At 45.8% G+C, this 25629-nt stretch overlaps 1 protein-coding gene across 7 annotated transcripts in view; it reads left to right on the forward strand.

Annotated features, from left to right (window-relative positions):
• Positions 1 to 25629, forward strand: part of FAT3 (FAT atypical cadherin 3) — a 570888-nt gene that overhangs the window by 296546 nt on the left and 248713 nt on the right. For all 7 annotated transcript variants that reach the window (XM_077341425.1, XM_077341429.1, XM_077341428.1 and 4 more), the window contains exon 3: positions 5572 to 5886. In XM_077341425.1, the coding sequence (XP_077197540.1) occupies positions 5572 to 5886 (315 nt within the window). The remainder of the gene's footprint in view (positions 1 to 5571; positions 5887 to 25629) is intronic.

The raw sequence follows: 25629 nt of genomic DNA on the forward strand, positions 1-25629 counted from the left end.
ATGTGACCATATGTCATCTCTATGCTTACTCAGCATCAATACACTGGAAACCAGTATGGAAAATTTCCAGGAATCTTGGTATCTCCGACTCCTAATTCAATAGGATGGCATAGCCCATTAATCACTTTCATATCCCAGGGCAAAATCCAACAGAAATTTTCTTCCAAGTGATTTTTAGAGTCTCTTCTTCCCGAGGATGCGACTACATCTCATGCTCACGCAGTTTTGATTTTAAACCCCTGATTCAAACATAGGTTCTTTCCCACGTGAAATGGCAGCCTTCTTTTTAGCTCGACTGTACTAACAAATTTTGATATAATCAAAATCTATTATTGTTTCTGTGTCAGTTGTATATAAGTGACGTGTAACGAAAGCAAAACACCAGACTGGGTTCGATGAAACACTCACTCGAAAAAGAAAAGGACATAATAATACGTCTGCAATGGTAAGAAAGCACAACATACAGGCTCACAGCTCCCTACTTCTTCCTTTCTGGCTTTTGGTGGCAGCTGGCCCCCCCATCCCCCTGCAGTGCCAAGGCCAGGCCCGGCAGCTTGCCTGACAAGGTGACACCTCAGCTAGTAGAGGTCTTCTTTCCCCTCACAAGCAGTGGAGACCTGGGTGGCCCCCTCTGCCTCCCAGGCCCCAGCTGCTGGATGGGCAACCACCCTTCCTCTGACCGTCGTCCCAAGCCCCCCATCCCTCCTTCCCAGCTTGCTCACCGACTGACTCACCTCTGGGCATCAGTGCAATAGAGGGTGGCACTTCTTCCATGTGGAACAAGTTGGAGGGAGATGCGGCCAGGACAGCGTACCTGATTGGCTGTTCATTGGACAGACGGCTGATCAGATACGTGATCAGTCCTAATTCCTCCTACCACCCCTCTCCAGCTTTATTTATGGTACACATATCAGTATATTTTATGAAGAGTGATTGCTTCTAATCTGACAAGCCAGGTTTGATTCCCCGTTCTTCCACATGCAGCCAGCTAGGTGGCCTTGTGCTCGTCACAGTCCTGATAGTGCTTTTCTTACTGAGCTGTCACGTCAGAGCTCTCTCTGCCTCACCTACCTCACAGGTTGTCTGTTGTGTAGAGGGGAAGGGAACGTGACGGTAAGTCGCTTTGAGACACGCTTGGGCAGTGAATAGCAGGGTATAAAACCCAACTCTTCTTCGTTTGGATGGCACTTTGTACGCAGGCGCAAACATACCCTTTCAGGTTTTTCTTTCAAAAAACCCCAACAGTCACAGTTGCTTACAAAAAAAGTAACGTAGAAGCACAAATCAATTGAAACATATGAAATAGATGTTTATTACGTGTTTCCTCCAAAATAGGACGCTGTCTTATATTTATTTTTCCTCAAGAAGACACACTATGGCTTATTTTCAGGGTATGTCTTATTAGTATTTAGAAAAGTCGATGTCATAGAATCATAGAGTTGGAAGGGGCCACACAGGCCATCTAGTCCAACCCCCTGCTCAACGCAGGATCAGCCCTAAGCATCCTAAAGCATCCAAGAAAAGTGCGTATCCAACCTTTGCTTGAAGACTGCCAGTGAGGGGGAGCTCACCACCTCCTTAGGCAGCCTATTCCACTGCCGAACTACTCTGACTGTGAAGAACTTTTTCCTGATATCTAGCCTATATCGTTGTACTTGAAGTTTAAACCCATTCCTGCGTGTCCTTTAATGTCATCAACAAAGTCATCAATAATGTCATCAACAACGGTGTTTGTTTGGGGGGAGAGAGACCCACAGACTGTTGCTGGTCAGTGATGGGGAGCTGCAGCTTTCCTGGTGTTTGTGGGATGTGAGAGAGACCGGGGCGGCCAGCGCTGAGGCACGGAGAAGAGGGGTGCTGATGCTGGCGTGCCGGTACCTGCACTCTCCCTCTCCTCCGCGCCGCAGAGCTGGTCGCCTCAGGTGTCCGTAAGTGATGAAGCAGTCGCAAGCCTACCACAAACTGTTGCTGGTTGGCGCTAGGGGACAGGGACCCACAGTGCTGTGTAAAACGGTGGCCACAGTTTTACTTCTTCCCCCTGAGGACACACTTATTTTGGGGGCATGGCGTATATTGGGCAAATGCTTAGAAATCCTGCTACGGCTTATTTTATGGGTACGTCTTATTTTCGGAGAAACACAGTAGAAATCCTGCGACGGCTTATTTTATTTTCGGGGAAACACGGCAGCAGACAGGGCCTCTTTTTAAAAAATGGCTGATATTTTAACCTTGAATCTCTGAAGTACGTCAATAAACCTCCCAGCACGTGTAGCTATTTTTAAATTGTTTTCTGGCTCATGACCCCAGAAGGATTTTACATTGACGGTTTTGGCCGCGGCTCCTTGAAAACTGTGTTGTGCTCTCTAATCAGGATTGCAGCCCACGTCAGCACTCTTCTCCCACCTTGCACAAGACTTCAGGCAGTCCCAGAGAAGTGTTCACAGGATAGTACAGTTAAAAAAAAATAATAATAACTCTATTAGCTCTTCTCCAAAAGCCAAATTTTTCTCCCGGGGATGGCAGATTGATGTACTTAAAACTCTTTAACTAGCCTGGGCGACTCCACCTGACTTTAGTTTTCCTCCCATTCTGCCCTGCAGTTTCTTTGCTAATATCTCCCTATTATTCACTCTCAGGCTATCTCTTTCAAAACGTTTCATCCCTGAATTTTAATGACGGATTTAGGATGGCACAAAATAAAGCGTCGTGCGATTATATAGATGAACTCGCTGGCTTTAGAAGGATGACTCGGCATGGATTATCGCTGTATGCTTAACAGTATCCATACCGGTCGATAATCGCTGTGACGGTTTTGACTCTGCACGTAGGGCTGGGAGGTTGGAGTCATGCTGCTATCTCCGCTGCACATTTAATTGAAGTCAGTCTGCAATGTAACCTCCAATTTCAATATGAGCAGCGAGGAGGTCTTAAATTGCTTTGGACTGAACGGAAATGTCAAAATTCTGGAACATCAAGAATTCCTGCGTATGAATTATTTATTTATATTTATAGACCGCCACGCTCAAATGTATCACGGCGGTTTAGAAGATCAATAAAATACAATAGAATCCTGTAAAATAGCGGTCCCCAAGCTGTCTCAGGTCAGGGACCGCCTCCGGGGTGAGGGGAGAGCCGATGGCCCAGGTGCTGCGGAAACGCACATGCACAGTTGCCGCGCATGTGAGTTTTTGCCACCAGGGGCGCTAACGTGCATGCGCGACAACTGTGCGCATGCGCGTTTGCGTCACCGGCATGCCGGTGGCTGCACCTGCCACTTCCCTTCCTTCTCGCTGCGGGCGGGGGGAGGCAGGCGCGGCTGCCTGCGGCCCAATACTGTGGCCTTTGCGGTCCGGCCCCGGGCCGCAAACCGGGGGTTGATGACCCCTGCTGTAAAATACCCCATTAAAACAGAATAATAACATGACATAGCAAGATGGCGGACAGTAAAATATCAACCCATTCCCCCGTTCAGCATGGGTCAAACTCTCTTTCTACCTGGGAGCAGGTAGTCGGCCACAACTTAGAGATCCTCGGATGGCAATGCCAGGTACTGCTCTTGCCTCAACCACAGTGTACATCTCATGCATAGATTGTCCTGCATTATAAATTGCTGATGGATTTCATAGTGTGTACATGCTGTAGGCATATACAGGACAAATAGGTCAGGGATTCCCAACTGGAGTTCTGGGGAACCCTGGGGTTACGCAAGAACACACAAGGGGTCACAGGGCCTTTCCCAGAAGTCTGGATGTCCACTGACATTACTAGGTGTTACTTGAGACCACTTCTTCTGTTGCTCTACAGCAATGGTCCCCAACCCCCAGTCCGGGGACCAGGACCGGTCCGCAGCTCCTCCTCGCCCTCCTTCCTGGCTGCTGCCTCAGGGACTGCCCTGCTACTCCGCCACCAGCTCACCTTTGGTACTCTCCAGTGGCCGCCATGGCCGGGGTTCCCCTTCGGCGTGGCACTGTGCAGCTGCTGCTGGCAGCACCCCCCAGTGGGCGGCGGGAAATCAGGGGAGGCGGCGGGAAAGCAAGCGGAACAGGGGCTCAGGTAGTGGTGGCGACGTCCCTCGGCAAAAGACTACCCCCCTGCCCGGGCCTCAGTAAAATTGTCAAGCGTTGACCAGTCCCTGGTGATAAAAAGGTTGGGGAACGCTGCTCTATAGGTCTAGTCTCTTTCTTCACAATGGAAATGGTAAACCATTGATCAATCCATTGATTGGCTGGCTCCTGCATCCTACTTCCATGCTCACTTCTCTGAAAGAGCAAATCACCACTTCTGAGGCTCATCGAAGCCTGAACAAAGATTTCAGGGGTTCCTCCATGGTCAAAAGGTTGAAAAAGGCTGCTGTAGGTGCTGGGAGAGTTAACACCATGACCTGGACTGCTCAGGTTTGCAAAATCAGATCTCAGACGCTAAGAAGGGTCTGTCCCTTGGATGGCAGACCCCCAAAGAAGTCTGGGATAGCTACGCAATGTCAGGCAATGGCAATCCATCTTTGCTTCTCCGTTGCTTGGAAAACCCCACAAAGCACTCCTCCATAGGAATTGGCGTACATTTTGTTTGTAGATTGCCCTGCATATTAACTTGCATACTGACCGATTTCATAGTCTGTACATATTTGAGGCGTGCACGGGAAATCTGTAGACAGTCGTTGTGTTGCTGGGAGAGTAGCACCCTGACTTGGATGGCCCAGATTATCGTACCCTCATTGTATCCTAGAACCTCAGCAAAATCAGACCTGGTTAGTACTAATGGAGGAGATCAAGGGTTGCTATGCAGAGACAGGCAATGGAAAACCACCTCTGTTTGCCTGTTACCTTGAAAACCCCATCATGTGTTGTCATAAGTCAGCTGCAACTTGACAGGACCGTGTCCCACCAAGAGCATGAGCAAATTTAGAGAATGATGGTAAGTGGAGGAAAACAGGAAGAGAAAACAGTGGAGAGGTGCGTACCTTCATGCTCCTGAGCAAAAGTTCACTTAGTGCAGAGATTCTCAACTACCCGTGGGGGATCTGCAGGAGCTCCAGAGGGGGTCCACAGGCTTTTAACCTCCTCCCTTAATGGACTTGGTGACATGCTAGGGAAATGGTCAGTTCTGCCCAGAGATTTCGGTGAGTAGGCCATTGGGGTAAAGATCAAAGAGGCGGAGCCACTGGTCATATGGTATGAGGGTCTGGGCTGTCTTCTTCTGTCCTTCTTTCCAGCCTACATGAGGCAGAGCTACCATAGTAGTAGTAAAGGCAGGGGGAAGGAGTAAAAGGAGGGTTAAAGGTGTGGGTTGTGATATCACTTCCTGGGGGGGGGCGTGGCCAGCTGACATCAATTCTGGGGTCCTCAAAGCCAGGAAATTTATTTCAGAAGCTCCTCCATGGTCAAAAAGGTTGAAAAATATTGTAAGTGGTTTTATGGTAGCCCTGGCTGCTGATGTCTAATAGCATGCAAAGGCATCTCAATGTTTCCTTTATGTTCTTTGTGAATATTTCCTGTTAGATTTCCTATTAGAAATCTCTTTTTGTCTGCCCCCCTTCTAGTAGCCTGAATCTTTCTCCATTTCTTCTTACAGGAGTTATATACACTGCAGATGTCCTAGACCGAGAGACAACCCAGTCTTACTGGCTAACCGTGTATGCAACAGACCGTGGGGTTGTCCCTCTTTACACCACCCTTGAAGTCTATATAGAAGTCGAAGATGTGAACGACAATGCCCCGTTAACTTCGGAACCCATCTACTACCCATCTGTTTTGGAGAACTCACCCAAGGATGTATCGGTTATCCAGATCCAGGCTCAGGATCCTGACTCCAGCACAAATGAGAAGATGAGCTATCGGATTACCAGCGGAAATCCCCAGAATTTCTTCATCATCAATCCCAAAACAGGTAGGGAGATACCCTTTACATGTGCTATCAGAAAACTCTCTTTGTGGGAATAGTTGGCAGGTTTTATTTGCAAATGCTGTTTGGATGTCTGTACCATCCCATAAGGTCTGATGAACGTTTAATGCTGGCCCTCTGCTCATCATCGTTTCCAAAATAGTTTCCTTCTCGGTCCTGGCCCCCTCCTGGTGGAACGAGCTCCCTGAGGAGATCAGAGCCCTGCCCGAACTTCCACAGTTCCGCAGGGCCTGCAAGAGGGAGCTCTTCCACCAGGCATTCGCTCGAGGCCGACCGACTCAGAACACCTGCTGGTCCCCCCAGACACCTGCCCATGACTCTCCTAAAGTTACTGTTGATTGTTATTATATTATAATTGCGGTTTTGTAATCTTTTGATGTTTTTAAAGTTGTTTTGATGTTATAGTCTACATAATGTTTCATGGAAGTTATAATGTTCTGTGTAAACTGCCCAGAGCTGCAAAGAAATGGGCGGTATAGAAAAATGAATGAATGAATGAATGAATGAATGAATGAATGAATGAATGAATGAATGAATGAATGAATGAATGAATGAATGAATGAATGAATGAATGAATGAATGAATGAATGAATGAATGAAGAGTAAGCTTTCATAAGAGGCCATGAATTTTACTTGCCTTCCTTGTAAAACGTTCACATCTCCATTGCACTTAACATGAGCCCCAGTTCTCAGAAACCCAGATTCAGAATCTGAAGTGACTTTGTGAACCCTGATCAAGAAGAGCCAAACCCTGGTTAAAGGCAACAAAAAAAAAGAGCAGGAATGGGCACCAGAAAAGTGCAATTTGCATAACATACAGACCGTATCAACATGGAGGCGTAGTATATGGCATTTGCGCTGTTTTTGGAATCTATGTTTGGGTAGATTTATGAGAGGCTGGGAATGGTAACTGGACCCCGAAGAGTGATTTTGTGTAAACAGTTTGCTTAAAAATAAAGCACACAGACGCCTGGCTGAATGGGAGAGGGCTGTTTCATCATGCCCCCCTCTCCTCGCCTCTTTGCCCGTTCATTCTGCCTGTCTGATCCCAAAAGATTTTATTTTACCCTTGACAAAGTAGCTTTGGAGAGGGGAGGGCAGGTGCGAGGGCGGAACAACGTTACGGAGACTATCACGCCCCCCCCTCCCGACTGCTCCCTGATGAGAAGAGAGATAACACATGGTAAATCTAGTTTTAGCAACTTCCCTCATCCCGAGGCAAATCTGGCCAAAACTAGAGCCAGCCTCTGGCCAGGCATCATGTGGAGGGGGCTCTAAAACTCGCCAGCAACCAGAGGCTGTCCAGAGGCAGATTTCTCTTGCGGAAATGGTCACAGTGTTGCTGCTGGACATAATCATTCTTTTGCTTCAGACCTGAATTCAGAAGCTATCTCTCTATTTGCAAACTGTGGATTTCAGTGAAACGATGCTATATTTGGTCTTCCCAAACTTTTTTTAATCACTCTGTCATTGCAAATGTTAATGCTTTAGTGAACTTTTCAGTAGAGACAGTTTTAAGACTAGATCCTTGTACATAAAGGTGTCCATTTTATTCCTACCCACAAGTATGTGTGTTTGCAGATAACGGGTTATTTATTTTGTGGATCTTTCCTTCCCCCCTTTATTATATAAAACACAACAGCTTCATCCGTTCATATTGTCTGAAACAGACCAGCAATAAAGACTTGGCAAGTTTGAGAAGGCATTTGATTGTTTTGTTTAATTAATTGAAAACATTTATTAGCTGCCTTTCTCTGTGGTGGAACTCAGGGTGGCTCACAATACGATTAAGACGGTATAGGAACACAAAACTCACAATTTAAGTCAAATCAGTCAGATGCAGTCCTAAATAACAGTCGTCCTGACATGGGTTTCCTGAAGCTTGGCAATTAGAAGGTTGTTCCATAATTACAGGGCATCCACTGTCCTGTCGGGTACCCACCAATTGAACCTCTAATTATTGGGACGGCCTGGAGTGATCTCCCTGCAGTCTTAATTCTTGAACAGGAATGTATGGGAGAAGACGGTCCTTCAGATGATCCAATCCCAAGCCATGTGAGCATTTAAAGGACAAAAACAACATTGGTAGAAGATTGTTGGTGTAAGTCAGGGACATATGCATCTGGTTGCTGGCCCTGAAAAGCACTAGCTGCAGCTTCGAAACAGTCTTCAAGGATAGCCCCAAGCACAGCCCCTTGCAGTAGTCCAGACTAGATATCACATAGGGACAGATCGCTGCATAGAAATGCTGGCCTCTACAGCTCATCTCCAGACTACAGAGATCGGTTCCTCTGGAGAAAATGGAGCTTTGGAGAGTGGACTGTGATATATTGCAGCCATTCTCAAGTGTTTTTTTACCACTGAGAAACCCCTGAAACATTCTTGAAGCCGTAAGAAACCCCAGAACTGGTGTGATTGTGCCGAAGACGGTTGGGAAGCATAGCTGTAAATACACCTACCTGGGGCACCTCCCCTTCCCACCACTCCCAAGGCCACCATTGGCCATTAATTAACTCCCGCCCATTCGGGAACTCCTTCCGGAGCCGTCCAGAAAAAGCCTACTGTATTGGCTTGTCCACAAAGGAAATACATCTGCATTTTAAGTGTTTGTGAGAGCAAAACGAATGCATAATGTCCAGTGATGTATGGATACATAACTCTAGTGGGGAGTACATGGCTGGACTCTCATGTGGTTTGCAGCAATCGCTGGGTTTGAGTTCTTTAACGGTTCCTGTAATATACCACAATTCTGAAAATTGTCAAACGTGATCCATAGCGAGCCATTACCTTTAAGTCTCACAACTCCTAAAAAATGTATAGTTAGGGGCAGGGAACGGTGGGAGAAGATAAATAAAACAGAAAATGGAGTTATATACATTAGAACAGATTGATTGAGGCTATAAATTCGCAGTTTTATTTCTCATACATGGGTGTTAATTCCACCACAAAGCACAGAGATAATTCACTACGTTGATTTATTACTCTTTTTTGTGCTCGGAGGGAAGCAATGAATTTTAATTCAAACCATTAGAGTCTTTTAAAAATATATATATATATATATATATATATATATACAATTCACAACAAACTGGAGCACCAGACACGCTAGAGAAACCAGCCACGTTCTAATTATGAATAATATGGATAAGTCAAGGTTAGCTTTAATATTACTGCAGGGGCAATAACGGGCTTTAAAACCAGAGGATCCTGGCTTTTTATTTGATTATCGATCGCTTTGTTGTTATGAACTTCCTCGGGCATATGTTGGTGAGGAACAGCATACCGGTATGCTAGACAGGCGAGAAAAGTATAAATAAAATGAAATTCGGTGCAGGTAAGAAAGAGATAATGATCCCAAAGGGGTATCTAGAAGAAGAAGGAGTCGTCGTCTCAAAGTGGCGTACAATCACCTTCCCTTTCCTCTCTCCACAACAGACACCCTGCGAGGGAGGTGAGGCTGAGAGAGCCCTGATATTCCAGCTCAGTCAGAACAGCTTTATCAGTGCTGTGGCGAGCCCAAGGTCACCCAGCTGGTTGACCGAAGACTCAGCCCTGTTCTTCGTGGGGGTCACTGGACCCCCAATAAATTTTTTTAATTTATTCAATTTTTAGCCACTCCCAAAAGGCTTTGCAATATCCTAGACTTGCTTCTGTTGGTTGATGCTAAGGTGGCATCTGTGGCCAAAAGTTCTAATTTGCCAACTGCTCTCTTTCCGATGATACGTAGACCCTGTTGGACTTTGGTAACCTCTATGTTGGACCACTGTAGTATGTTCTACATGGGGGTGCCCTTGAAGCTGATCTAAATACTGATTGCCATTATAACCCTGATATTGGAGGCTCTCCGTTGGTAGTCAGTTTAGCATCCAAGGTACCAAATGTACACCACAGTGTACTATCATCACAACATGCTCTCCCTGGATATTACTAACTCCAGCATGGATGTAATATGCAAACCAAACTCTAGACCACCCCCACATATAACCCCCCCCCCACACACATACACACAGGCTCATTTTCCTGCCATTTTTAATCTTCTTTAATTTGGTTCAGCACAGGCAACCTTTCCAAATAAATTTTACATTCATCTTGTTGACAGAAGTGTTGGTAGCCGCGTGTAATCCCGAACGCGCTGGGTTCATCAATATTAATGTTTATGAAGATTAATATAGGGTTAATGAATCTCCGTGATTAATTTCCCAGTTCCATTTGCACACGCATCGTAAAGAACCTCTTCCATTACTTCTTTGTTGGACGGCATTGATTCCGCTGTTTACTTTGGGGGAAGTGTGCCGATTTTAAGCTGGTGGTACCTAAAACGGCACCGGCACATCTATTTGGTAGAATCTGCATCATTTGGTAGAATCAACATCTTGTGACCACGGCATCATTCCACGTTTCAGTGGATTTGCAGCCAGTGATGTGCAGTGGGTATTGGGAAATGTAGGCCATCATGATGTATACACGGTTGCATTGAGACAGTGGTATGTGCGGTACTCACTTTTGGCAACGTTCATGCCTTCAGTGTTGTGCAGTGTGTGGCTCCAAAACGGGCATAACATTCTACAGGAACCAATGTATTTATTTACAGAAATTATATCCTGCTTTTCTGCCCTCATCAGGACCACCAAGAGGGCTATCAAATTAATACCGTACTTAATAAAGAAATGTCTTCAAATCATTAAAGCAAAATGAAAATTGTTAAAACAATTAAAAAGTCAAGTTGAAATGCACATACCAAAACATTAAAACATCAATTAAAACAAAGGGCAGGAAGGATCACAGAGGAAATGGTAGATGAAAGAGATGGGTGGGTCTTTACCCACTGGCTCAGGGCAGCAACAGAAGTGACAGACAAATCTCTCCTTGGAGACAGTTCTAGAATTTTGGAGCAATGACCAAGAAGGAGCCATGACCCACGTTGCCATGATCCTAATCTCAGAAGGTGGAACAACCCAAAGCAGGATCTCAGGAGGTGACCACCATGATTGGGCAGGTTCATAAGGTTGTAGGTTGTACTTCAGATATGTTAGTCCCAAGCTATAGAGGGCTTTGAAGATCAACACTAGGACCTTGAATTATGCTAGAAACAAATTGGGATCCTGTGTGGATACGCCAAGCATTTGCTGACAGGAGCTCATGGGAATTGTAGTCCATGAACATCTGGAGGAGAACAGGTTGACTACCCTTGATCTAGAATACCACCACAGCTGTAAGGTGATCAGTTTCTGTGACTGGAACAAAGTCCTAGCTCAGTATTCCTACAAAAGCATGCAGTTTATTTCTGAGGGAGGGGAAAGTTTTGATAGGGATGGGTGAGATTGATAAATCCAGAATTTGCCCGTTCATTTTTAATGCACATTATGTGTGTGTAACTGCCAAAATATATCTTCCGCCATGGAAAAGTCATGAAAACCCCATACCATTGTTGGCGAGCTAAGCAATACTCCTCTATTTCAAACCAAGCATTCCCTCTTCTAGGGCCTGAGGAAACTTCATCTTGTTTTGCTGCTGCAGTGATTTCAAAAGTAGGTCAGGTCAGGAAGCAGCTCCCAGTCAATTGGAATACTGGTCTGAGGGCCGGAGAGATCACTGAACAAAGAGGGGACATTCGCAGTAATGCAACTTTTCAGTTCCCCCTCAGGAATTTACCATTAGACCTTGTGGCAAAGGATACACAGGCAGCTTTGATTTTTATAAATTACTAGCCAAATAGCCCATTGTAATTTAAAATGAAACAAACACTGGCCTTCTCTCCCCCTGCCCCGGGCAGGCCTGCCGAGGCCTAGAGAGGCTGCAGTGGGCCTTTTTGGAGAAGGGGATATTGCTGGCGTGGGTCATGGGTCGTGGCCTTCCCTGCGCCCCCCCCCCCCATGCACCAACAAGGCCAGTGCTCGACTCCCTTCCCTCCCAGGCCTTCCCCCTTCTCCTCCCAGTTCATTGGCTGCGTTACCTCTCACAGGCCGTCTAGTGGAGCAGGCTGGCAGTGGAGTGGGATGTGGCCAGGAGCTGGAGAGCTTACCTGATTGGCCATTCGTTGGACAGATGGCCAATCAGGGACGGGACCAATGAATGGCCAAATCAGGTATGCAATGTATCCCAACTTCTCCCACTATCCCTGACCAATTTTATTTATAGTACAGATGCTATTAAGCATTACAGCGCTCTACCCCTGTGACCTGCGCCCTTTCAGCTACCTTTCCCAGAATTGCAAGATGCCAGATTTGGGCGGTAACTGGCAGGGTCCTGTGGGTCCCACAGTGCGTTTTTTTTTTTTCCAACAAGGGGCAGACCACTGCCTCCTTCAGCACTTCTGGGAACTCCCCTGTGGACAGGGAAAGGTTGACGATCTCTCCCAGGGGGCCTCCTATTCGATGGTCGTTCGTTTTGAGTAACCAAGATGAACAGGGATCAAGAGGGCAAAAGTGGTCGCCCTTACTAGCCCCAGCAACTTGTCTTCTTCGGTTCCTGAGAGGCATCTGAAGCCATCAAACGTATCCCACCCCAGCAGCCAACGGGCCTTTAGTTCCCTCTGTATTAAACCTAGAGACCACAGCGTCTACCCCTGTTGTGCAGATGGGACCATTACCATCATTACCCTTTTTTATTGTTGAGAAGACGCCAGAAACATCCTTCAGGCTTCAAGGAACCCCAGAAATGACGTGATCGTGCGGAATATGGTTGGGAAGCATAACAATGTCCATGCCCAGCTGGGACCCCTCACCCACTCCAGGTCTATCATTTTGGGAGGGGGGGGGCAAGTCAATGACCCTATATGGTCACATTACCCTACAAATATTTTTAAAATTAAAAAATGTATATCACATTTTTTGTCGGGAGGGGTATACACTAAACTATAAATTAAAATTAATTAATTAAATCCCACCCATTCGGGAAACCCTACTAGGGCCCATCAAGAAACCTTTCACGAAAGGTTGCCATAGTTCAATACAGGCAAGCCCGTCGCAACATTCCTACTGGGTGCTTTTTCCTCATTCATAAAAGACAAAACATTTCTATTCTGGCTCATCGTAGTGAAACCGGCAAACGCCTTCTCTTTATCTCCGCTGTCACTCCTGCTCTCTTTTTATTCATTGCTTTTCGAGAGACTTTGATGAGCCAGAATTGCTCCAGCAGTCAGTCACATTTTGATGTATGGCCTGCCCATTTCGTGGCCTCCTACTGATAGCCGAAGAAAGTCATTAAGGCCTGTTATAGACACTTCAGTCAATATTAGCCTGAAAGTTCTGTCAAGGACGGAATTGAGAGATTCTTGGTCAAAAGACTCGTCTCACACAAGCGGGTCGTTCCTCAGATGCTGGCTGGACTCATTGTCCTCCACCAGCCCAAAGGCTGACCCAAGCAAAAGTCAAGGACCTCGATGAACTTTGGCTCTTGATTACAAGACTCTTACTGGGCACTTCAAGTGCTTGCCTTGATCAGGGCATGGTTTTGAAGTATTGTTGTTGTTAGTTGCGAAGTCGTGTCCGACCCATTGCGACCCCATGGAGAATGACCCTCCAGGCCTTCCTGTCCTCTACCATTCCTCAAAGTCCATTTAAGTTTGCACTGGCTGCTTCCATGATTCCATCCAGCCACCTCATTCTCTGTCGTCCCCTTCTTCTTTTGCCCTCAGTCGCTCCCAGCATTAGGCTCTTCTCCAGGGAGTCCTTCCTTCTCATGAGGTGGCCAAAGTATTTGAGCTTCATCTTCAGGATCTGGCCTTCTAAGGAGCAGGCAGGGCTGATCTCCTCTAGGACTGACCGGTTTGTTCTCCTTGCAGTCCAAGGGACTTGCAAGAGTCTTCTCCAGCACCAGAGTTCAAAAGCCTCAATTCTTTGACACTCGGCCTTCCTTATGATCCAACTTTCACAGCCATACATTGAAACTGGGAATACCATAGCCTTGACTAGACACACTTTAGTTGGCAGAGTGATGTTTCTGCTTTTTAGGATGATGCCTAGATTTACCAGAGCTTTCCTTCCCAGGAGCAAGCGTCTTTTAATTTCTTTGCTGCAGTCCCCATCTGCAGTGATCTTGGAGCCCAGGAAAATAAAATCTGTCACTACCTCCATTTCTTCCCATCTATTTAGCAGGAATTGAGAGGGTCGGATGCCATGATCTTCGTTTTCTTGATATTTTCTTTGGAGCATTAGAGGCCTCACATAATTGATATGCAACAAAAGAGAAGACAGAGAAGGAACCAAAAAAGCCAGCCACATTCTTTCCCTAATTCTTTGCTTCCTTGTTTTCCTTTCTTAACAATGCAATCCTATGCAGCGTGACCCCAGTCTAAACCTTTTGCAATCAGTGCCTTTAGACTGGAGTAACTCTGCACAGGATTGCACAGATAAAGTGTAATGTATTCTGGGTCTCCGGGGAGTATTTCCAGCTTCTGTCTTTTTCTTTCTGCAGAGTGATGAGATTTTTAAGTGCTATAGGAATAATATTTATTATTATTGACACAGCGATAATGAAATATTGACGAAAACGGCATATGACCATTTAATATGGGCTGGAGTTAAGGCATCTCCTGTGTCTCAAGGGGAGGGAAATCCCTGTTAGGGTTAGCCGTATTTTGAAAAGCAGGAAAAGAGGCCCATATTCCCTGACCAACTACTTGAAACCTGTGTCAAATCTCGCCTTTTTCCTTTTAAAGTGCCAGAGCATATTGCATCCAGCCAGTTGAAGTATGAATCAAATATTTAAATGATGCATTTAAATAATTCTGTCATATATCTGTCTCCGGGGTGACAGGATTGAGCCAGTCTTGATGTTCTCTGCAAGAACACTACCTGAACAAAGAAGAAATTGCGTGTGTGTGTGTGGGGGGGAAACACTAAGAATCTTCTACAGCTTCCATTAAATTTACTGGCCCCTAACAAGACACTAGGTTGCTCTTCGGTTCACATTAGCGTGGCTTCATGACATGTATTCATTTGGAAATTACTTGAATTATTTATTTGTTTATTCATTTAGATTTCTATACCACCCTTTCCATACGGCCTAGGGCAGTTTACATGGAACGTTTTAGGAAACACAGAACATTATATTAAATAACAGTCACAACATAGCATAACAGTAACAGTTCTGAAAATAAATATGTTTAACAGCTTACTATAATTAATTCATTAAACAGAACACCCCCTAGGGAGGACAGAATCTTTTAGATCAGCTGTCCCCAACCCCCGGTCCGGCAACCAGTACCGGTCTGTGGATCAGTTAGTACCGGGCCGCAGCTCCTCCTTGACCTCCTCCCCGGCTGCTGCCTCGGGGGCTGCCCTGCCACTCTGCCGCCGGCTCACCTTTGGTGCTCTCCGGCAGCCACCATGGCTGGGGCTCCCCCTCGGTGTGGCACTGCGCAGCTGCTGCTGGCAGCGACCCCCCAGTGGGCGGCGGGAAGTCACAGGTGCCTGTGGGAAAGCAAGTGGAGCAGGGGCTCAGGTGGCGGCGATGTCCCTCGGCAAAAGACTACCCCCCCCCGGCCTCAGTAAAATGATCAAGCGTTGACCGGTCCCCGGAGATAAAAAGGTTGGGGACCACTGCTTTAGATTATGGTGGGCATGGCTTGAGGGGGACCGTCAGATGTTTTTAGGATCAGATGTTCTGAGATCAGATTAACCTCAGTTGAATGCCTGGTGGAGGAGCTCCCTTTTGAAGGCCCTGCAGAATTCTGCAAGTTCAACTCTTTAGGGAGCTTGTTCCACCAGGTAGGGGCCAGTTCAGGGAAGGCTCTGGTCCTTGTTTAGGTCAGATGTACTTCTTTGGTGCCAGGGATTACTAGCCAGTTGGCGGTGGCAGAAAAATACTTGTTTTTTATACCCCGCTTTTCACAGCCCAAAGCAGCTTACAAACACCTTCCCTTCCTCTCCCCACAGCAAACACCCTGTGGGGCTGAGAAAGCTCTGACAGGACTGCTGTGTAACATCTGGACTCTGACTTGTCCAAGGTCACCCAAGCTGCTTCTCATTGACCTCGAAAGCCCCTTTCTGGGCTCACCAAAGGTTGGCTGTGACTTGACAGAACTTGACACACATACACACTATTCCAGAATCTCCTGTATAGATGTTCTCCTCACCCATCCAGTCCCAAGCTTTTTACCTTGAGATTGAGACTGACGTGAAGTCGATGTGCATCTCATCATTTTGTAAGCACCATCTATACCGATTTGCAGGACGCAGATTCTAATGCTGCCCTTGATGCGATGTGAAGTCATCTTTGCTTAGCAGCCCTATGAGGCCGATATTAATAAGATGTGGCCTAGTCTCAAAAACACCGGAGTCCCTTTCGGCCTTTTCTGCAAATCTCCTTTAAGTGGCACTTGCTGTTTTGAAAACTTCTTGTGTGTAAACTTCTGCCTGGATTTCAAAAGGAAACTGTGCTGTTCGTTTCTGCAGCCTTCCCACAGACAGGGTCTTCTTGATCTGGTTTGATGCCTGCTTTTCAGCCCTTTGGGGATGAACATGGAATTTTTTGTTTGTCATGGAATCGTAGAGTTGGACAGGGTCATACAGGCTCTCTAGACCAGTGGTTCTCAACCTTGGGTTCCCGGCCCCAAGTGAGGTCACCTGGCCCCTTCCACGGGTCGCTACAGGGTGGCAGCGGTGGGCAGCCGCAGGTGGTGGCGGTGGCCAGCAGCAGCACAGCCATGGCACTGGCCGCCCCATGCCGCCCCCAGTTTGTTGTGCACTTGCACGCGCATCCCACACATATGGGCGTAGGGTCACAGCATTAAAGCAGTTGAGAACCGCTGATCTAGACCAACCTCCTGCTCAATGCAGGATCACCCTAAGGCAGGAGTAGTCAACCTATGGTCCTCCAGATGTTCATGGACTACAATTCCCATGAGCCCCTGCCAGCAATCACTGGCAGGGGCTCATGGGAATTGGAGTCCATGGACATCTGGAGGATCACAGGTTGACTACCGCTGCCCTAAGGCATCCAGGATAAGTTTCCAACTGCTGCTTGAAGACTGCCAGTGAAGGGGAGCTCACCACCTCCTTAGGCAGTCCATTCCACAGCTGAACTACTCTGAATGTGAAAAAGAAAATGTCCTTCATACCTAGCTGATATTGTTCTACAAAGATAAACCCATTACTGTGGGTCCCATCCTCTGCTACCAACAGGAACTGTTCTCTGCCTTCCTCCATGGGACAACTTTTCAAAGAACCATCCTGCCCCTTCTCAACCTGCTCTTCTCCAGACTGAACATTCCCAAGTCCCTGCGCCTTTTTTCATAGGACTTTGTCTCCAGGCCCCGAATCATCCTTGCCGCTCTCCTCTGCACCTTCTCAACTTTTGTCCATATCCTTTTTGAAGTGAGGCCTCCAGAATAGGACTCCAGGTGCAATCTCACCAAGGTGGTACACAGCAGGACTGTGACACGTTGCAAATAGGTTGTTATGCCTCTGTTGATTTTTTTTTTTTACCTTCCTTTTGGCCACACATCGTTCTGAAAAGCAGGCTGCTGGATGCACATGAGGCTTTCCCCCTGTCTGCCAAGCTGTACATCAGCCATTTTGATAGAATCACAGAATCATAGAGTTGGAAGGGGCCATGCAGGCCATCTAGTCCAACCCCCTGCTCAACGCAGCATCAGCCCAAAGCATCCTAAAGCAATGTTATGAAAATAAACGGTTATGATTTAATATATTGTGTGTGGTGCCTCCCCCTTATGGTGAGTTTAACTGTTTAAGGAAAATACTGGTCACAGAACATGAGGCTTCATGCTTTTAGGGTCAACTCAGGATATCATGGCACCATGGTTAGGAATCCTTGTGCTAGACTCATGTTGCTTGTAGAAAAAATAATAATTCAGGATGTGGGCCGAAATGGAGCTTGAACACCGATGGAAGGGGTGGATGGCAGAAGGTAAAGAATGGACAGAAAGATGTGGGTGGGGAGTGACCTTCAAGGATCAGCAAAAGGGTGGAAATCTGGGGGAATCTGTAAGCTTTTGAATGACCTTCAGCTTAGAAGTTAAATAAGGTTCAAAAGCACTTTCAGAAAACCCAGGGAAAGTGAACCGAGCACTGAAGGAAAATCAGTGTAGAATGGCAAAGGGAACACAGGAGATGTGCAGAGTGAAAGTGAAGGAAAATACAAATTTACTTTGATCAGAGAAAGGACAATGACTGCATTTATTGCTAACTGGGAACCCTTATAGACTTTTTGCGGGGAAAGGTTTTGATGATGGGAGCCGGGATTCGATAACGGGGGAAAAGGAGTTTTTTACTTCTGTAAATTCTAAAGTAAGGGATAAGTTTGTAACGACTTGTATTTTTCATAGTGAAAATTGGAAGCTTATTCTTTATATTTCTGTATATTTCTTGCCGTTTTTGGCTCCGTAGTCCCTTTCTATTTCTTTGTTTGTTTTTCTTTAAAAATCTCAATAAAATTATTTATTTTTAAAAAGTGAGGGGAAACACCTGTGTATAATAGACCTATCTCACTTCTCCATGCCTTGGTGCTTAATTTGCTTCTTCCCTCTGGCTCACCCAGCAGCAAGAGACCTGACTTACTTTTGTTACTCCCCCCTCCCCAAAAAAATCCCTCCTCATGCTGGCCTATTTTTGACAGCTAAGCAGTAAGTGAATAAAGTTAGCAGTGACAGTAATGTCCCTTGCCTGTTTCCGCGGCCAAGAAGATGGGTGAAATTCCAAAACTGATCTGGAAGTTATATCTGAATCAGAACTATAATTTTCTCCATAACTCAGTGAAACCTTGGCCTTAAATATTTAATTGTATTTATTTAGATCGGGATTTACATACCACCCCTCTCGGAATACTGTCTCACAGTGTTTTACACAATTTTAAACAAAATTAAACCAATAAATTAATCACAATACAACAAGTTCAAGTTATAAAATCAACAAACCGCAGTTGGTCACTGTCACACCAAGCTTAACTGATAGTGATTCATCACCACTTCGGACCACCTGATGTTGAACTGAGGAGGATTCGGGGAGGGGGGACAGAGGGCAGTGGGGGCAGGAAGGAGGCCCGAAATTTCATTGGAATTGTTGTTGTTATGCAGGTGCATGCCTTTTTAAAAATTCATGTGTAAACTTAAGAGTAGCAATTCCACTAAACATACTTGGAAAAGTTAAGCAAACCTTAAACAAAGCAACATTGAAAATCCCAGAACGAAACAGAAATAACTGTTTTCATTGCAGAATTTATCGACGCAGTTGGAGATCAAAATTTTAGAAGAAGGCTTTTTGAAACAAGTGAGTGTTTATTCATTGGCCAGACCTATGGAGCACTTCCCATACTACAATTGATCTCCAATTGACCAAGCTCAGTATCCCTGAAGAAAATGGCGGGTTTTAAAGGCAGATTCTAAGACATGTATGTATATAGAATCCTAGAGTTGGAAGGAACCTCCAGGGCCATCTAGTGCAACCCCCTGCATAATATTATGCTGAGCCCCCCCCCCCAACCAAAACTCCACCCTCCTCAGGCTCTAATCCCAAATTTTCCAGGTATTTCCCAACTCAAAGCTGGCAGGACCAAATCACAGAGCACGATCTCCTCTACCAAGGAAAGCCTGCAGTCCTGGTACTACCACAGATAAATTTCTGCTTCTCATCCGTTTCAGTGGTGTAAATGAATGGATTAAGAGCAATGTGTCACTTGATTTAGTGGTCAAGAAAGCAGTAGTGATAAAAGAACCTGGTTCCATATTTATGACTGTTCTTTAGAGAACACTTTGGGGGGGGGGGAAGAGCTCACCTTCATCTGAGACTTCTCTGCAAGTTCATAATTTATCTATGGTACTAGTTCTAACTGCGACTCTTGGTTTGTAAATCAGCAATCCGGTAAAGTGTAACTAACCCAAGCCAGGTAATTGTGAAATATGGTAAGGTTATTAGTGGAGATAATTTATCTTTTCCTACTTCTTCTCCAGAAGTTTAGGATCACCTGCTTGGGCCCCTTGAGTCTCAGTAAGAAAGGTGGATTATAAATAAAGAAAAAAAAAACCAGTGACCTTCATGGCAGAATAGGAATTTTATCTCAAGTCTCCCTGGTTTTAATCCAAGACTCTTAATTACTACATAGTGCTAGATCTCCATACTGTGTGGCTGGTGCTGGTGTTGAGTGAACAAGGTTTGGGGAGCAAAATTTGATAGCCAGAGAATAAATTTGCCCTGAGCAGCGTAACGTGGGTCAGAACTGGTTGAAGTTCCATTCTTAGATCTGAACTTAATTTTAGAATGGAGGCTGAATCACCACCTCCTATTGTTCTGTTCCTCTATGGTGAGCTTCAGTTTGGACACCCCCTTCTTTAGAGCCTCCCTAACAGAAGACAGTATGGCAGGTTGGGTATGTTGGCATCTGATAAATAGCATTTTTGGTGGAGGGTGTTCCTTGTGTTCCAGATATATTTGTGGTCAGAATGTACCTGTTATGTATGTGGGCATTCTATGCATCAAGACAATATGCAAATGAAGGATTGTAGGTTAGCAAATAGCTAACCATAGTTGGACTCTGAGAATGGACCAGCCACAGGTCCCTGTTAAGGACCAATCAGGTTACTTGGGGGGCGGTCTGAAATGTATATAAGAAGAAGATCTGGACTTGGACTTCTTAAATTGTTGGCCACTGTTTTTATAGATTCAGGCTCTGACCGTGTTCAACACATGTGCAGTGGGTGAGCTGGATTTTGTTTTGAGAAGAGGGAGGAAAAACTGCATTCATGCAATATTTCATATGGCTTGCTGTATCCTGAGACAGTTATTTGACTCCGTAGGACATTTTAATATTTAATCTTTATTCAAGCATGTGCAACCACAGAAATCTACCGCATGGAGTAAGCAGATGGATTAGCAATTGTGCATGTAATTAGAAATAACCCTTGAAATACCCCCCCAAAAATAAATTAAAGCATTTAAATATTCAGCTTCCTCTGTGCGCAAAAAAATTAAAAATTATCTTGATAGGAACCACTGATGCACAGCAGTAAAATGAATGCGAATCCTTCTGCAAGTCTGTCACTCTGTGCACTTTTGACATATAATATTAATGTTAAATAAATTGCAGATGGAATTAGCATGTGAAGGATTTTAATGGAATATTGGAGGGGGGGGGAGATTAAAACCAGCAGAGCAAAATTTGGTTTAAGTTCACATCTTCACTGACTTCTGTCAGATAGCGAGGGATCAGCGAACGCTTCTTGCTTCATCATTTTTATATTAGCTTTATTACATTTTTGTCGTTGGTTTCAGTTTATTGGCTTTGCTCCACCAGCGTGTTTCTGTGGGCGGCAGGAGATGCACCCGCGGAGAATGACTCTCTCGCCTGCCCCTTCCTGCTGCACCTCCAAATGCCCTCCCACCCTGGGGAGCAGCATTTCGGGGGAGTGTTTCAAGCTGCAGAGGTAGGAGAAGCAAGAAAGTTGCCCTGCGTGGGTGGAAAAGTCTTCTGCTGACAGAACAAAAAAAAACAGACTCTGGTAGAAATAAGCCTCTTTCTCCCCCTCCACTCGCATAAGCTCCAGAGATATTTTATACACATGTACTTTTCAAATCATATTTATGCGCTTAGCTGTGATTATTGGCTTTTTTCAATAAAGGTAAAGGTAAAGGTATCCCCTGTGCAAGCATCGGGTCATGTCTGACCCTTGGGGTGACGCCCTCTAGCGTTTTCATGGCAGACTCAATACGGGGTGGTTTGCCAGTGCCTTCCCCAGTCATTACCGTTTACCCCCCAGCAAGCTGGGTACTCATTTTACCGACCTCGGAAGGATGGAAGGCTGAGTCAACCTTGAGCCGGCTGCTGGGATCGAACTCCCAGCCTCATGGGCAGAGCTTTCAGACGACTGCCTTACCACTCTGCGCCACAAGAGGCTCTCTTTTTTCAATACTTCTGTCCTATTTCCCCTTAGAAACAGAGGGAACGAGGCACACAAGCATAGGCATGTTGGCTAAAGCTAGCGAGCAACTAATGCTTCCTTGGCCCAAGAGAGCCCACTGAAGGGACAGGGCCATCCGCCAAATGTACCCCAGTAAAAGAATTCTCTTAATACTTTTCTTTTTTCTGAGACCCTCTTACATGCTTAATTCCAATATCCAACTGAAGCAAGCCCTGTTGACCAGACCTCCCCCCCCACCTTTGTTTTACATTTTACCTTTCACAACATATCAGTGTTATTTTCAGTGCGGTGCCGTCTAAACCACTAGGAGGACATTCTTGATACTGAAGTGTGTGCCGCATACCCAATACCATCTCCGCTTTAGCCTTATGCAAGAAAATTCTCCAGTAGATTGATTATCACATTCCAGCAATTAAACACCTCTGACCTTTTGGCGACTGTGTTTTTGTTCCGTTAATGAAAGCAGAAAAAAAGGAGAAGGTATCGTCCAGAAGAGCGTTAAGCTTACATAAAAGGTGCTTTTGAGCACATCTTATTAGATTTATGAAGCCAGTTCCATTATTATATTCAACATGCCCTTCACATGTTAAGTGTCTCGGGGAAAACTTCCGTAGCTGAAAACATCATTCTCAAACTACTTAGGCCGCCCGAGATTCATTAATTGATTAGAACTTGTGCTGGCAGAGAGGTTGGAGATCACAGTGGTATTAATTAAGCTTTGGAGGAGGAGGTTGCCTTGGAAGAGGGGAGGGTTTGCTGTTGAAAATCAAATGCTCCTTGGTCCACGAGCTGACTCTTGTTATCATCAGACACATGCCGACACAACTTAAATTGTTCTATTTCAAGATAGATTCAAATGGGTAGCCGCTTTGCTCTCAAGGAGCACAATAAAATCAGAGCCCAGAAACACCTTTAAGACCAACAAAGATTTATTCAAGGTGTGAGCTTTCAAGTGCAAGCACTCTTCCTCAGTCTGAAAGCAAACACTGGCAGGGGCTCATGGGAATTGTAGTCCATGAACATCTGGAAGACCACAGGTTGACTACCCCTGACCTAGATAGTTTGTTTCTCCTTGCATCCACTTGCAATGATGTAGAAACAGGAGACAAACCTGCAGGCACAGAATTATACTTGAAAATATGTCAATCCGACTTTAGCGGATAATTTTATCTTCCGGGGAGCGGCAGTTAAAACTTGGGTCTTTCATTCTCTGGTAGACCAAAGGCAGTATCCTCAGAACTTAGAATCATAGATTTGGAAGGGGCCACACAGGCCATCTAGTCCAACCCCCTGCTCAACGCAGAATCAGCCCTAAGCATCCTAAAGCATCCAAGAAAAGTGTGCATCCAACCTTTGCTTGAAGACTGCCAGTGACTTAAACTTAGTTTAATCAGAACTTCCTGCTTCTGGTACTATTATTAGGTTTGGAAACAGCTGCGGACTGCAAAGGGAGATCGTGATGTGGTTTTGAGTCTGCAAATCTAGATTTCTGAGCCTTTCGGTTGTTCCGTTCTTGCTGGCCATATGGACAGCCACTGTGTTAGACGAGAGCAGCATTAAATGGCTCCTTGCAGAGTCTGCTGCTTTCCCTCTCTGCTTTCATTTTTTTCTTTTAAACCCCTCTGGATAGAAGTGAAATTGAAAAGAATCTTATCAGCATCATTATTCTGCTGTTTGAGAAAAACAGAAGCTGAAGTTGCCGTAGGCATCAGAGTCTTCCAGAATACATTATTAAGAGGTGCTTAGATACCAAATATGCAAGAGAAAAAATAACATTATCTTATGCACAGAGCAGCGTTTCTCAACTTTTTTACTCTCGAGAAACCCCTGAACCATTCTTTAGGCGTCAAGAAACCCCTGAAGTAGCACAATTGTGCAGAATATGGTTGGGAAGCAGAACTGTGGACACGCCCACCTGAGGCCCCTCCCCTTCCCACCTCCTCCAGGCCCATCATTGGCCATTGGAGAGGGGCATTCAACATGACCATATATGGTCATAAAAAAGGTAAAGGTATCCCCTGTGCAAGCACCGAGTCATGTCTGGCCCTTGGGGTGACGCCCTCTAGCGTTTTCATGGCAGACTCAATACGGGGTGGTTTGCCAGTGCCTTCCCCAGTCATGACCGTTTACCCCCCAGCAAGCTGGGTGCTCATTTTACCGACCTCGGAAGGATGGAAGGCTGAGTCAACCTTGAGCCGGCTGCTGGGATTGAACTCTCAGCCTCATGGGCAGAGCTTCAGACTGCATGTCTGCTGCCTTACCACTCTGTGCCACAAGAGGCTCATATATGGTCATACCACCCATCAAACTTAAAGTATATTAAAAGTCAGTTAACACCTCCCAACCCTGGCTGAGAAAACCGGGCATAGAGACACCAGTCAGATACTAATGAATAATACGTGCTAAAATCAGGCACAAAGGGGATCTCTGGCCTAGCCTTCATCTGGAAGTAAAGGACTTGCAAAAAGGCTGGTCATCTCTTACCTTGAAAACCCCTTACTCCTGGGGTCACCATAAGTCAGCCTTACAACCAGGAGTGAAGGCAGCTAACACCGACAGGGTAATTTAGAGGTTGCTCCAGCAGTAATTGAAAGTGAAATGAGGCCTTAAATACTTTTTCAAGGAGGTGGAGCTACAAGCTCCTCCCCTCCAGGAGCAGGCTACTATTAAAGGTGCTGCACCTAACAGCTGAGGTGGTTTCAGAGCTTGGAGAAGCTTGAACGGGTGAGTCTCTGGTTTGGTATCAGGCTGTGGAGTGGAGGGTTCAAGGCCTGGGCAAGGTACAACGCAGGACTGTATTGCAAGATGAGCTGGCTGTTTCAGAGGTTTAGGGCTACTTCTGCATATCAGGGAGGGTTCCAGAAGGTCCTTCAACTATTTCCTTCTGTGTAAGGTGCTCAGATGCCTCTTCCTCTTCTTCCTCTGAGCCATCCTATTTCCTGTGCTGGAACCCCTGAAACCTTGTTCAGGTTTCCCGGAACCCTGGAAGTGGTGGTGTGCCCCTTCAGAGAAGTTAGTGGAGAAGTAAGATGCAGAAGCCAGCCAGCCAATCAATTAAGCAATCATTTATTGTTTCCATTGTGGGGAAAGAAGCTAGACCTGTTGGACAACAAGGAAGAGGGCTCTAGCGACACCAGTGGCCCAAGTTTTATGTAAAGGATATGAAACCCCAAGGGAAGCCTTTGCATAATCACCGGGTTGGGAATCCTTAAGCCTTTGACCTCTTCATCTCATGAGAAGGAGCCTGTATTCTGGTCCGTGATGGGCTATAAATGGTGCCAAATCAAGCATCTGATGTTCTTCAATCACGCTAGTGTCAGCTCAGGTTCTCACCATGCACATTCTGCTGTATCATTTCTAAGAATGGGGGACAGGAGTGGTCCTATTATATAGAGGGGTTGTTGGAATTGTCAGGAAAGGATGTAGCTACTCCTGCTTGTGAGGAGATACAAATCAGCATTCATTTATGATAATGAACCACCTCAGCTGTCAGGAGCAGCACCTTTAATAATTGGGGGGGGATTGAAGTGCCCCTTAGATGCTTTTCTAGTGTAAAAGAGTTGGAAGGGATCTCCTGGGTCATCTAGTCCAACCCCCTGCACTATGCAGGATGCTCACAAACCCTATTGCTCATCCACTGTCACCTGCCACCCCCTTGAGCTTTCACAGAATCAGCCTCTCTGCCAGAAGGCTCTCCGGCCTCTGTTTAAAAATCTCCAAAGATGGAGAGCCCACCACCTCCTGAGGAAGCCCACGGAGAAACTGCTCTGTCAGGAACTTCTTCCGTGTGTTTAGACAGAATTTCTTTTGCATTAATTTCATCCCATTGGTTCTGGTCTGTCCCTCCGGGGCAA

Source organism: Paroedura picta, chromosome 6 (genome assembly GCF_049243985.1).
Source record: "Paroedura picta isolate Pp20150507F chromosome 6, Ppicta_v3.0, whole genome shotgun sequence".
In the NCBI taxonomy this organism is placed as follows: Eukaryota; Metazoa; Chordata; class Lepidosauria; order Squamata; family Gekkonidae; genus Paroedura; species Paroedura picta.